The 13,326-nt window shown below is 42.9% G+C and overlaps 1 protein-coding gene across 1 annotated transcript in view; it reads right to left on the minus strand.

Moving 5' to 3' along the window:
• Positions 1–2,364: 2,364 nt before the first annotated feature.
• tgfb2 (transforming growth factor, beta 2) overlaps positions 2,365–13,326 on the minus strand; it is a 41,784-nt gene continuing 30,822 nt past the window's right edge. The window contains exons 3-7 of the mRNA XM_084435273.1: positions 12,455–12,587; positions 6,869–6,979; positions 5,176–5,344; positions 3,350–3,503; positions 2,365–2,657 (exon numbers count right to left, since the gene is read on the minus strand). Coding sequence (XP_084291399.1) covers positions 2,499–2,657; positions 3,350–3,503; positions 5,176–5,344; positions 6,869–6,979; positions 12,455–12,587 — 726 coding nt within the window. The 3' untranslated portion in view covers positions 2,365–2,498. The remainder of the gene's footprint in view (positions 2,658–3,349; positions 3,504–5,175; positions 5,345–6,868; positions 6,980–12,454; positions 12,588–13,326) is intronic.

The raw sequence follows: 13,326 nt of genomic DNA on the forward strand, positions 1-13,326 counted from the left end.
AATAAATGGAGATTAAATGTTTAGGGTTTCATCATAAGGCAGTGTAATGTCGTCTGTTTATGTTAGCCGAGGATTATTAAAGAAAATAAAACGTACTTTTAGGAGACCATAAAGATTGTTTGAATACAGTATATATAAAAAAAATCTTGATGGTCCTAAAAATAAGTTTTATTTTCTGTATTTAACTCGTCTGACAAGAAAATGTAATACACACAAGAGCACACACACCATCCCTTGTCACTTAAATAATTTATTTACCACTAGAGCACCACAACAGTAATGTGTTACAATACATCATAGTGGGTCAACAATATCGACATCATCATCATCATCATAGACAACAATAACAATAAACAGCTCTAGTGTGACAATGCTGGTGTCTCCTTCTGCTTCCTGTGTCTGCAGGAAATCCACTGGCATTCTTGCCCTAATACAAATAAAATAAGTGTCACCTAAAAATCCTGGCCATGAGTCAACGTTTCTCTTTTAAACTGATCTGGCACCAGTTTCTCTAATTCTGGTTAAGATAAGGACTTAAAAGGTGAACCTCAACTTGGAAGCTACTCACATCATCAGCTCATGTTATGTGGGTGAAGCTATAACTACGAATAAAAACCAGCAAACAATAGTTACAAATAATAATAATAATAAAAAAAAAAAATTGTAGAAATAAAATAGTCAGTGCAATTCTTCATAACAAATGATCACTTTCTCTGAGAGAAAACAAAATCACAAATTCAGGAAGACACTTTGAGATGTGTATAAAACATTTCTCCACGAAAACGTTTTGGACGTCGACGTCAGCGTCCGCGGCTGCTGCAGTGCATTTGTCAAGCTGGCCTCTGCACAACATGTTCACAAGGATGAACTGGGGTTACTGTCTCTCACTTACATGACCTGTCCATTACATGTCTGCTCACATTCTTCATCCTTTCATCAAAATCTGACTTTACTGACACAACTCCTCTCACATCAATAGCTACATTTACATGCGAGCCATGACTTCTCACGTCTTCCGAAATGGTCGATATTTACATGTCATTAAGGCAAAAAATTGCAATTCTACTTGGGGTAAGTCTAGTCACGTGAAGGTTTGTTTGGAATATATGTAATACACACGAATGTAACCGAATATGTGGATTGGATTCCAACTCTTAGGGAACTTTTAGAATATGAAATCGGATTTGATCCATTCGACTGATGAAACTTAGTGCATGTAAACATACCCATTTCATTACTAGACATCACTTCCTTTCAACACTGCTGAGTTGCTGACATCATAGCTGCACTCACTCTGTAATAAGGGGCCAAGGGGTGAATTCACGAAGTTGCCACTTTTGCGTGTGCCGTATTTCAGCGCAAAACCAGCGTTTTATTCACTAACCACCCGTATTCCAGTTTAACCAGGCACTATATATGCTCTGGTATAGCTCTGTGTGGTGAGCATCAAAAAGTCATGGTCATTCTTTTCAGAAACGCCATCTTTTTGCATAAACTTCTAGTCACTTTTCTCTTTCAGATCAATAACTCTCATGCTGGAACAACAATTTGAAGATAATCTTGCTTGGCACTGTCAACATGTTTACATCTAGCTATCTGCATGATAAAACATTTGGCTTAATGGCACAGACATTTGATGGAAAATCTATTTGTTGCTGCCACAATAATGCAAGAATGTAGAGTGTGCAACGGTTTTGCTTGCAATGTGTTGGCCATGCATTCATGACTGCAGTTGTGTAGAGAATGTTTCTGACCTAAATGACTGTTCGCAATGGAACAAAACGTCTTTGGCTGCTTGGAGCAACATGACTTGTTGGTCTTGGCCTTTTTTACACCATGTAAGGTGGTAAAACTATGTCTTTCTGAGGCGTGCATTAACTTTAAAAATATTTCATCTGTCAGTCGCCAACTCTACCCCCTTGCAAAAACAGGTCATTCGCGCCAGACATGGAGGTCATTTGTGGCAGCAACACAGTTTGAGACAAATGCTTTTCAGAAATTTCCAGCTCTTCACCAGTGTTGGTGAACAATATCATGGGTTTTAAATATGATCAAATAGTCAAGCAAACAATATCTGAATTTAGGGGAAACAAAACAACAATAAAAAAATAAAAAAAATAAAACAGAAAGAAGTGTTTGTTTGAAATAAATGGAACAAGGGATTTTTCTTCCGCTTGCTTCACATATAGACACCTATAACAAACTTCCAGTGTTTGCCAAACTCACATCCATAGAGTGATGAGCGGGTGATGTGACACATGCCGACAGGGCTGTTTCCAGCACAAGTTCACACATCCACACACCATTCAGATGTGTGTTTTTACGTATCATCTTGGTTTTGGAGAGTTTTTAATGGTCTGTACTTCTTGTAGGAACTATTCTGTAGGAATTACTCTGCTGTACCTTGACACCCTGTCCAGCATGTTTGTGATTGGGTTTAAATTATTGTGTGTTTGTTTGTGTGGATGTGTGTTCTTGGAAACTGAGTTAATCGGTTCCTAGCTGCACTTGCAGGACTTGACAATCATGTTGGAGAGCTGCTCAATTTTGGGGGTTTTGCCGATGTAGTAAAGGATTGTGAGGGGTTCCAGATCCTGAGACACACAGCAAGGAGATGCAGAAGCTTCTGGATTAATGGTGTTATAGAGGCCAAGGATCTGAAACAGGACATAAAATGCAGTTATTCATACTATTTATAATTCATCTGTTGTCTTCAGCACTTAGTAGCTTTACATCTAGAATCACCAGCTCATCCCAACCAGACACAAGGCTCGTTTCCATTACAGATTTGCACAAAACTTTAGCGATTTTCATTAGCGGCGTTTCCATTAACCGATGTTATGCGACTAAAACTTCATTTCTTCCTCTCGTGATAAGTAAAATCATTCCAAAAACCATGGCAACGGACGTTTGTAGGTTTATGTACTATATCCCAGCCATTGCACTGTACAATTACCATTACTGGCCATTATTATTAATCGAAGGAGATGTATGTTTGTTTTCCAAGCATTAATGGTAAGGAACGACCCTTATTATACTCGTGAGCGGCACATATGAGGTGTTTCTGGGTGTTTCTCCCTCATATCTGCTTCGAGGTCTTGATTGTGGCATTTATTTGAGGTTTAGAATCCATTATTCCTGTTATTCTTTTGCCTTTTACGAATTTAATAAAGAACTCTGTCTTGTATTCTGTCCAAACACACCGCGTCATCTACGGGAGTTTTTGCGAAATTGACGTGTTTCCGTTCAATTTGCGCAATTTGAAGGGTAATGGAAACGCAGCTACAGGTAATTACTTGTACAAGTTTTCGTTCTAACCAGTTGCAAAAGCAGCTGAAATCTGTCTTACATTGCTGTGTTGAGTGTCCGCGCTCCACAGATACGGACAGGCTCCTGCACAGAAGTTGGCGTTATAACCTTTCGGTTCGTGGATCCACCTCCAGCCCAAATCCTTCTTGAAGTCGATGTAGAGAGAGCGTAAACAGCAGTTGTCCTGCACATTTCTGTGGTATGATAAACATAACTGATGTTTAACCCAATGGCTTGAGGGCCAGAGAAGTTTGGCATGGAAAAATGGTTTGCTACACTTTGATATTACATGCACATAAAACTCCATATTTTTAAAAATATAAAAAATCAACTATAAGCTTAAAATGAGTAAAGAAAAAAATATTTTTGACAGAAATAATGGCAGTAACGTTCTCTATAGCTTCTCTATAGCATATGTTGACATGATTAGTTTTACATCAACAGATTTTCTACCATTGAATCCCACAGCAAATTTAGCTTTTCTGTTCTATGAATGCAATTGTAAATGCAATTGCAATTTAATTTCAGTTCTTGAACCTAAATTTAGCATGGAATTAGATTTAAAGAAAATCATATAACTACTCTAAATATAGTTTTTAATAATACATGTGATATTTTTACCCATAAACATTTTCATACACACAACGTACAGTAGTGGGCAGGAAAATTGATGACATCACCCTTCATTCAAATATTCTTAAAAATGTGTTAAAGATTTTGTGAGCAAATTGCGTAGTTGTGCTTGGAGTTGATTGTTTTATTTGTGATAATGCAATGAAACATGGCAAATTGTGCTGACGAAATTTTTGGTCATGCTGTCATACAAAGAAATGATGAACACATGCAAAAACAAGAGAGAACCAACCAAATATTAATAACTGATTATGTTGTCGTCAGTGTGTGCTTTTTCCTGTGAGCTTTTTGTTTTTCTATGCTTTTTTTGCATAGTACAATTTAAAAAATGTAACTGCAGTTTGCCTTTTTTTTTTTTTTTTTTTCAGATAAATACCTTAACCAAGTTTAATATTTGGTTCTTCCCTCATATTAAAAATATTTAAAACATATTGCCAAACGAGTATTGGATAAATGTAATATCACTGTGGCTAATTCAATTCTAATTAATGTATACACATTTAAAATATTGATGACTCATCCTGCACTACACAGTTTTCTGACCAATCAAATGCTTTCTAGAATGAAAATGTTCCTCCCTCTAATATAACCCATAACTGACTAGAAAGAAGCAAATAATGGTTCACAGCTGTGATGTGTTCAATGTCTACTGGCTATAAAAAAAAAAAAAGGAAAAAAGGAGACGTCCCACCCAAACCCTCTATTCTGATAATTTGTCAACAAAGGAAAAAAAAAACCACACAAAAAAAAACAACCACGGTTCTTTCTTGTGATTTCTTAAACCACTGATAATCAGATCAGTCCACTTTTTCATTTTAATGTCGATTTTTCTCTTTAGGATTTGGACAGAAATGTCTGATATTTTCTCAGCTTGTTAATACTGGATGTTATCTTGGATATGTCAGGAAGTATAAAATTAACAGCACATTGTTATATGATCGTGTCAGCAATGGGTTGGATGAGAGAGAGAGTACAGATGATTTTTATTAAAAGACAATCAAGTCACATTAGCTTTAATCTAACAGTGAAAAGTTTTCCAGTTCATTGATTAAGTTCAGTCCACATTGATAGGTGGTCCAGTCTGCTTTGATATATGGCTCATCGATTGCATAATCCTGGACTGACATCTGGCTGTTTTTAACTAATGACAGATGAGTATCTATACAGACACCAGAAGTGCAGTTTTAAACATTATGTTGTGGTTCAGATACAGACTGTGGGAAAAGGTCCTACCTGGAGCAGAAGGCTGCGTCCAGAGCTCTCTTCTGTCGGTGGCTCTTGTGTTGGGACTCCAGACGGTACGATGGAAGCAACATCAGCAGCAGGTGTGGAGACTGGCCACTGTGACGGCGCTTTTTAAACATCTTCAGATCCCCTCCGTGCACAAAGCTGTCATCTATACCTGTGAACCAGAAATCAGACAGAAATTTAACAAATTATACAGGGCATTCCTGTTGAGCATGGTGTGGAGAAGGTCATGGGTTCCATTCCCAGGGAATGCATGAACTAGAACATTGCATACACTGAAAAAAAAATCAAATGACTGAGTCATTTCATTTAAAGTGCATTTGTATACTGGTCTAATTTAAAGTCATGGTTTCCGGTTTAAACCTGTTTTGTTAATGCACTCCATAGAAAAAATTAAAAGAAACAAATTATTGGGAATTTAAAAAAACCTCTGTTTCTCTGTTGTAATTTATTTGTTAGTATGATGAATTCATCAAAAAGACATCGCCATTAAGGTCTTTTGAAGTTGTCTTTATTTATACTATAGTAAACTAAATTAATCATTGACTAATACAATGTTTTTTATCCTAGGTGAAAATTCTACTTTCATGCTATAGCTATAGCTTTTGTTTAGGGCAAAATTAAGTGGTAAAAAGCCAAAAAATATATTATATCAATCTATATTAAGTGCGTTTTTGGCTTGTGTCTTTGCGGAAATAAATATTTTTGAACTTATAAAATAAAATGTACGATTTTAACAAACCATACATATATATATTTTTTTTTTAACAAATTAAGAGTATTATATTAAATAAAAGTGTAATTATTTTTTTCAGTGTACCTTGAAAACAATGCAAGTCGCTTTGGATCAAATCTGCCAAATCAGATTTGCCAAATGCATAAATCATTGCCAAAACAATTAACCATGAGAGGCGACAGTGATTTTACTAGGAGTTGCATAATTAAAATTCATAGAAAAAACATAAAACTGCTGTAAGTGTAATTTTTAATCATACATGTTTCAGTATGCTTTAATGCACACAACATATGGAGTATTTCAGGAACATTAGATGATATTAACAGGTGCATTAATACCCCTTAAACTGTGATCTGACTAATTTGTAATGTAACTTTTTGGGTTGATGAAATATTGCTTGAAAGCACTGTCAAAACATACACTTTTTAATAGGACCAGATAGTCACGGTTCAATACAGTTTAAAAAAACATTATCTGACTAGAATCTGGAATCTAGACAAAGGGTGGAAACTTTAAAGAAGTTCAAATATAAGCTAGTTTTCTTTTGTGTCACATTTTTTGGTCACTACATAATTCCCATGTCTTCAGTTGTGTTGTTTCATAGTTTTGATGACTATGATTATTATTCTAAAATGTGACAAATAGGCATAATCTAGAATGAGTAGGTGTGTCCAGACTTTGGACTGGTAGTGGACTTTTTAAGCACCCTTTTGCCTCTAATTTATTCGGGGGGATTTGGGCCTCAATCAGACCCACTTCTTTCTGACAAACATTTATTTCCATTTTTCTCTCTCTCTCTCACACACACACACACACACACACACACACACACACACACACACACACACACACACACACACACACACACACACACACACACACACACACATTCGCACACGCACACTCACACACACAAACACACGCACCCCCACCCAAAGCCACCTGCAAAGCGTGTCTCCAGCTCCTCGCTCTTGTTGGGGATGATGTAATTATTTGACGGCACAAATGTGCAGCAGGGACAGTGCAGGCTGATCTTGAATCCATTGTTTCTGTCTGGTGGGAGAGAAAAACAGAGAAAAATAAAACACTTGCACAGCAAGGTCAGATAATCTACAGCAGATAAATGAGCTCATCTGATGTGAGTGAGCCCACTCCCATGATCCCTCAGGAGTCACACACCGTCACTGCTGTCTCTCAGCTCCAGCATTCATCACAACCGCTAGTAATGCTGAATATCTCTGCTGCTGCGCGGATGTCTATCGCTCTCTTGCGTAATGTGATGGAGAACCGCTGGGCTCCAACTGTTATGAGCTCATGTATGCTGACGATGACACCTTCATGCTCTGGCCTGTTATAACTGCTATTCTCATGCACTTTGATAAGCTATGGTGAAAACTCACTAAACTTTGCATGCATGAAGGATTAGATTTTTTTTTTAATCATTAAAGTTATTTTTTACAAGGAAATTCTATTTCACACTTTCTACTTCAAAATGTCATGTTTAACTCAAATAGAAATTTTGACTAATTCTTATTTTCTTGCTGCTAGAAAACGTTTCGGTTACGTATGGTAACCCACGTTCCCTGAAAGAGGGAATGGAGACGTTCTTCGCAGAGAGACCCATATACTTTGAGAAAAACTAAACGAACCAATGCACATATATGCGGGTGCGGGTATATAATGAGCAAAAGGTGCAACACATCCTTGGTTTTCACTGAGGAGCCGAGCCAGGGACCCGGCCGTCTGCAGCTATGGTACAACAACATGGCGACGGGACGAACGTCTCCGTTCCCTCTTTCGGGAAACATGGGTTACCATACGTAACCGAGACGTTCCCTTTCATGTCGGTCACTCCAACGTTCGTCGGAGGGATCCGCCAGAAATGGGATCCCTACCAACATGCCATGTTGTTGGCCCTTCCAGTGCCCTGCATAAGCCTCTCTTCCCTTTATTAGGGGCAGAAGCTCATGCGGGGAGTCCTGGCCACTGATGTTCCGAAAGACCCACTCAGTGAGAACATTGGATAACACTGGGAAAGCATGCCCTTTCTAGGGCAAGGAGAACGCTGCAGAAGCCACGACCTGCCCGGAGGGAGGTAACGTGGAGAATACACATATGGACCAGCCAAGCATGGTAGTACAACACATGGAAGTCTCTGGGGTGGTTCCAGCCTAAACCTAGGGAGGCAGCGCACTGGCAGAGCGGGCTCTGCCAAGGGAAAGACACTGGCTAGCCGACAGGGTAGCCGTACCGTGGAATTTACACATGTGGGGTCGCCGCAGGGACCGCTACATATGGACACCCGTCCTAGCACAGGTTCCTCAATGCATACGAGTGTTAGGCCTGCCGTAGGGATGACGGAGGAACTCAACAGGGTTAGCCGTCTCCGGGGAACACACTGGAGCAAATAAACGCACGTATCTGGCTGACCAGGCGAGAATGGCGTAGCAAGCCGACACTTGAGCGGGTTCCTCATGCTACTGGCCACTTGGGGCGAGTATACATGAGGATACCGGCTCTACACGAAGGCTATAAAATCTAGTGAATGTGTTGGGTGTCGCCCAGCCCGCAGCTCTACAATATATATGTCAGCGAGGCGCCTTGAGCCAACGCCCAGGAGGAAGCAACACTTCTAGTTGAGTGCGCTCGCAACCCGAATGGGCAAGGCACGTCTTGGGATTGATATGCCAAGACAATAGCATCCACTATCAAGTGGGCTAACCTCTGCTTGGAAACTGCCTTTCCCTTCTGCTGGCCTCCGTAACAGATGAAGAGCTGGTCTGAGGTCCTAAAGCTTTGCGTTTTGTCCACGTATAACCACAAGGAGCGGACGGGACAGAGAAAAGCCAGGGCTGGGTCTGCCTCCTCTGAGGGCAGCGCTTGCAGGTTCACTACCTGGTCTCTAAAGGGCGTGGTAGAAACCTTGGGCACATATCCGGGCCGGGGTCTCAGGACAACGTGAGAGAGAACCGGTCCGAATTCTAGGCACGATTCATCAACCGAAAACGCTTGCAGGTCCCCTACCCTCTTGATAGAAGCCAGCGCCGTCAGGAGCACTGTCTTTAGTGATAGGATCTATAGCTCTGCTGACTGCAGTGTTTCGAAGGGAGGTCTCTGCAGTGTGCTGAGCACCAGAGACAGGTCCCAAGAGGGTATAGAGGGGGGGCGAGGCGGATTTAGTCTCCTTGCCCCCCTCAGGAACCTGACGATCAGGTCATGCTTTCCCAATGACTTACCTTCAACTGCATCGTGATGCGAGGCAATAGCGGCAACATACACTTTGAGGGTAAGAACACCACTCAATGAACAGGTTCCACTTCAACGCATAGAGGTGCATCGTAGAGGGGGCTCTAGCAGAAGTGATGGTGTATACCACCGCCTGGGGTAGGTCACCTAGAACCTCCGCGTCCTGTCCAGAGACATGGAGTTTCCAGAGGTCTGGACGCGGTTCCCATTGGGTGCCCCTTCTCTGAGAAAGCAGGTCCTTCCTCAGAGGAATGGGCCAGGGAGGGACTGTCGCGAAGAGTACTAGTTCTGGGAACGAGATCCAGTTGGGCCAATAGGGGGCCACTAACAGGACCTGCTCCTCGTCCTCTCTGACTTTGCACAAGGTCTGTGCAAGAAGGCTCACCGGGGGAAACGCATACTTGCTTAGGGCCCAGGGCCAGCTGTGTGCCAGTGCATCTGTGCCGAGGGTTCCGTCGGTCAGGGAGAAGAACAACTGCCAATGTGACGTGTCCGGGGAGGCAAACAGATCTACCTGTGCGGCCCCGAAGTGCCTCCAAATCAGCTGGACCACCTGCCACTCTCCCGGAAGCGTAAGCTGTCATGAGAGCTTGTCGGCTGCACGATTGAGCTCACCAAGGATGTGGATGGCATGAAGCGACCTCAGATGCTTCTGACTCCAAAGGAGGAGATGGCAGGCGAGTTGCCACATGCGACGGGAGTGCAGACCACCTTGTCGGTTGATGTACGTAACAGTCACAGTGCTGTCCATACGGACCAGTACATGCTTGTCTTGAAGCGGCACCTTGAAGCGGCTAAGATCAAGACGTACTGCTAGCAACTCGAGGCAATTGATATGCCAATGCAGCTGAGGCCCCATCCACAGACCCGAAGCTGCATGCCCATTGTACATGGCCCCCCAGCTGGTGGCAGAGGCATCCGTGAAGATCACAGCATGCCTGGACACTTGTTCTAGGGGAACACCTGCCCGTAGAAACGAAGGGTCCGACCATGGGCTGAAGGTTTGGTGACAGTGCAGGGTAATGGAAGCCCGGTATGTGCTGCTCTGCCACGTCCATCTCGGGACCCGACCGTGTAGCCAGTGTTGAAGTGGCCTCATATGAAGCAACCCGAGTAACGTTCCTGCGGCTGTGGATGCCATATGTCCCAGGAGCTTCTGAAAAAGTTTCAGTGGAGCCGCTGTCCTGCGTCTGAACGAATTCAAGCAGTTCAACACCGACTGGATGCGCTCCTCAGTGAGGCGCGCTGTCTGGTTGACCGAGTCCAGCTCCATACCGAGATGAGAGATCCTCTGTGCAGGGGAGAGTTTGCTCTTGTCCCAGTTGAACCAAAGTCCCAACAGGCTGAGGTGCCCGAAGGGAAAGACTTTGTACTGATATGCCTGACCCTCAAAAGCAAAGCGCAGGAAGGGCCTGTGTCGAGGAAGAATCGAGACGTGAAAGTACGCGTCCTTCAGGTCGATCACTGCAACCCAATCTTGGGGATGGATGCATTCGAAAATGCGTCTCTGCGAGAGCATTTTGAATAGGAGCTAGTGCAGGGCCCGATTCAAAACTTGCAGGTCCAAGATTGGCCGTAACCCACCCCCTTTTTTGGGTACAATGAAGTAGGGGCTGTAGAACCCTGACTTCATATCGGCTGGAGGGACTGGCTCGATCACGTCCTTCTGCGGTTGGACTTCGATCTCTGCCCATAAGACAGGAGCACCAGTAGCCATCACTGTGGTGAACCGGATGCCCTTGAACTGAATCGCATAGCCGAGTCTGATGGTGCAGATGAGCCAGCAGGATGGTCTCGGGAGCACTAGCCAGGCTCCGAGAGACCGTACCAGCGGGACCAACGGAACCACAGACGTACTGCGGAGGGGCAGTGAGGTGGAGGACAGGGACCCGACCCGACCGGCCCATGGGTGGACAGAGGATGTGTGGGAAGGCTTGACTGCGTTCTCGAACCGCATGCTGCTGTCTGCTGGCCATTTTCTGGTGGCCACCATCTTCTGGTGCTAGATCGGGGAATAGGCAAAGGGACTCCACCTCGTGTGAGCTACTCGAGTCTCGACCGCGCATCTAGAGCGCCGCACGATGCGGTGGGTTGCCGTGACAACCCGTGCACCGGCAGCTCGACGGTTCTCTCCTGAGAGAACATGAACCACCCACGAACACAGTTTCAGCATGCTTAAGCCCAGGCATGTGATACAGTGATCGTGGCCGTCACATGAGGACAGGGAACGACCGCATCCAGAAACACACGAGTGGAAAGTCACACACGTGTAAGCTCTTTTAGGAAAATTTGCTCTCTCTAGTGCTGTACTAGAACTACAGGGGGATGTTTGCGGCCAACAGCGGGAAATAGTGCAATCCGCTGAGGCACTCAACCGAACCGCCATGCTCAGAGCTGTGAAAACAGCTGGTTTTTTTCTGAGGTAATCCTGCTGTGATCCAGCCGGGACACGCAACATGAAGGTGAGGGCTTCATCCAAAAAGAGCACACGAAAAGTTGTCTCTTCTTTAGAAGTAAGACTGCTGGAACAGACCATGAATCAGCTCGGCTCCGAAGCGAAATGCAATGATGCGTTGCACCTGCTGCTCATTATATATCCTCACTGCGTGATAGAAACAGCTGGTGCAATTATCGCATGCCAATGTGCATTGACTAGTTTAGTTTCTCTCAAAGTAGATTGGTCTCTCTGCGAAGATCCCATTTCTGTCGGATCCCTCCGACGAACGTTGGAGTGACCGTCATGAAAGGGAAACAGCCTAAGGTGGTCAAGCTAGATCACTGAAAAGGAAACTGGTAGCTACTTATTTTTTGGACACTGAATTGCATGTTAAATGAAAGTGAATGAATTGCACAGTTAAATGAAAATGTATTGTAAAATTACATGCAATTAGCTGAATACAAAACTTAATGTACTTTAAGTAAAACTATTAATTTGATATTACAGTGCACCTTTTGAAAGTGTTCATAAGTTGAGAAACATAGTCATAAAAGTACTGGCCTTATTCAAATTCATATTATATTACCTATATTCATCTAGTACACTACAAGTGCACATTCAATACAATTAAGCACTCCTCTTTTTCACAAGGGACACACCCTTGAGTGCAAGATGAGTCATCAATATTTTTGGTCGAGAAAGATATGAGAAAATTGGAGAAAAATATACCATTAATCTTCAATTTTGGTTTTAAGTTGATTTTGAGTTTTTAGATTTTACAGCAGGAATTAGACATAAATATGCACAAGACATTTCTAGTAAAACAATGTCTTACACTCCTTTACCTCTGTGCAGCAGCCACTCACTGACGGCCTCGGTCACGTCGAATGACAGCCACTCGCCCTCCATACGGGTGCGCACCACCTTGCTGTCGATGTAGCGCTGTGTGGGTGATGTGAGCTCTTTATGACCTAAAATCTAAAGAAACAGGAAACGCATTAGCAGACTGCAAACGATGTCATCGATGTGCTAGCCCTCGTTCACCCCATATGAAATGGTACCCTTATCCAGTGCCTCAACAGCGGTTCCCTTCTTCCCATTGGAAGCTCCCTGATTGATTAGCCAGGTCTGGGAAATGCTTGGAGAGGCTGTGGTGGCGGAAACAGATGCTGGACAGGGTGCACTGTTATTCCTCTGTCCTTCGTGGCTGCGTGTTTACATTGGACAGAGCAGCTCTTAATGCGTAAAACACTGCTTCAGCTGTAGATCTGCAATGGCTCAGCTTCCTTCCATCGGGCCGTGGAGGTGAATGTGGGATGGAGAGGCTCAGATGGAGGCCAAAATGGAGATACTAATTGTAGGATCTTTAGACTTGAGCTACAGGGGTCGGCTGTCCATAAAGCAGTCGAGGGGCTTTTGGGACAGTTTGGAATCTACTGTAGTTACACAACTGCTGATATGGAGATAAATCTCCATGCTGAACTGAAATAACACTTGATTGGTTTAACAGGAGAGTTGAATTTCTTAATGAGGGATATATTCATTTATTATAAATTTCGTTTTTAAATAAATGTATATTTTATTCAGCATGGATGCATTAAAGAGCTCAAAAATTATAGTAAAGATATTTTTAATGTTAAAAAATATTTCTATCAAATAAATGCTGTTCTTTTGAACTTTCTGTTGATCAAAGAATCCTGAAAAAAGTATCATGTTT

The sequence above is a fragment of the Rutilus rutilus genome (assembly GCF_951802725.1).
Source record: "Rutilus rutilus genome assembly, chromosome: 17".
Lineage (NCBI taxonomy): Eukaryota > Metazoa > Chordata > Actinopteri > Cypriniformes > Leuciscidae > Rutilus > Rutilus rutilus.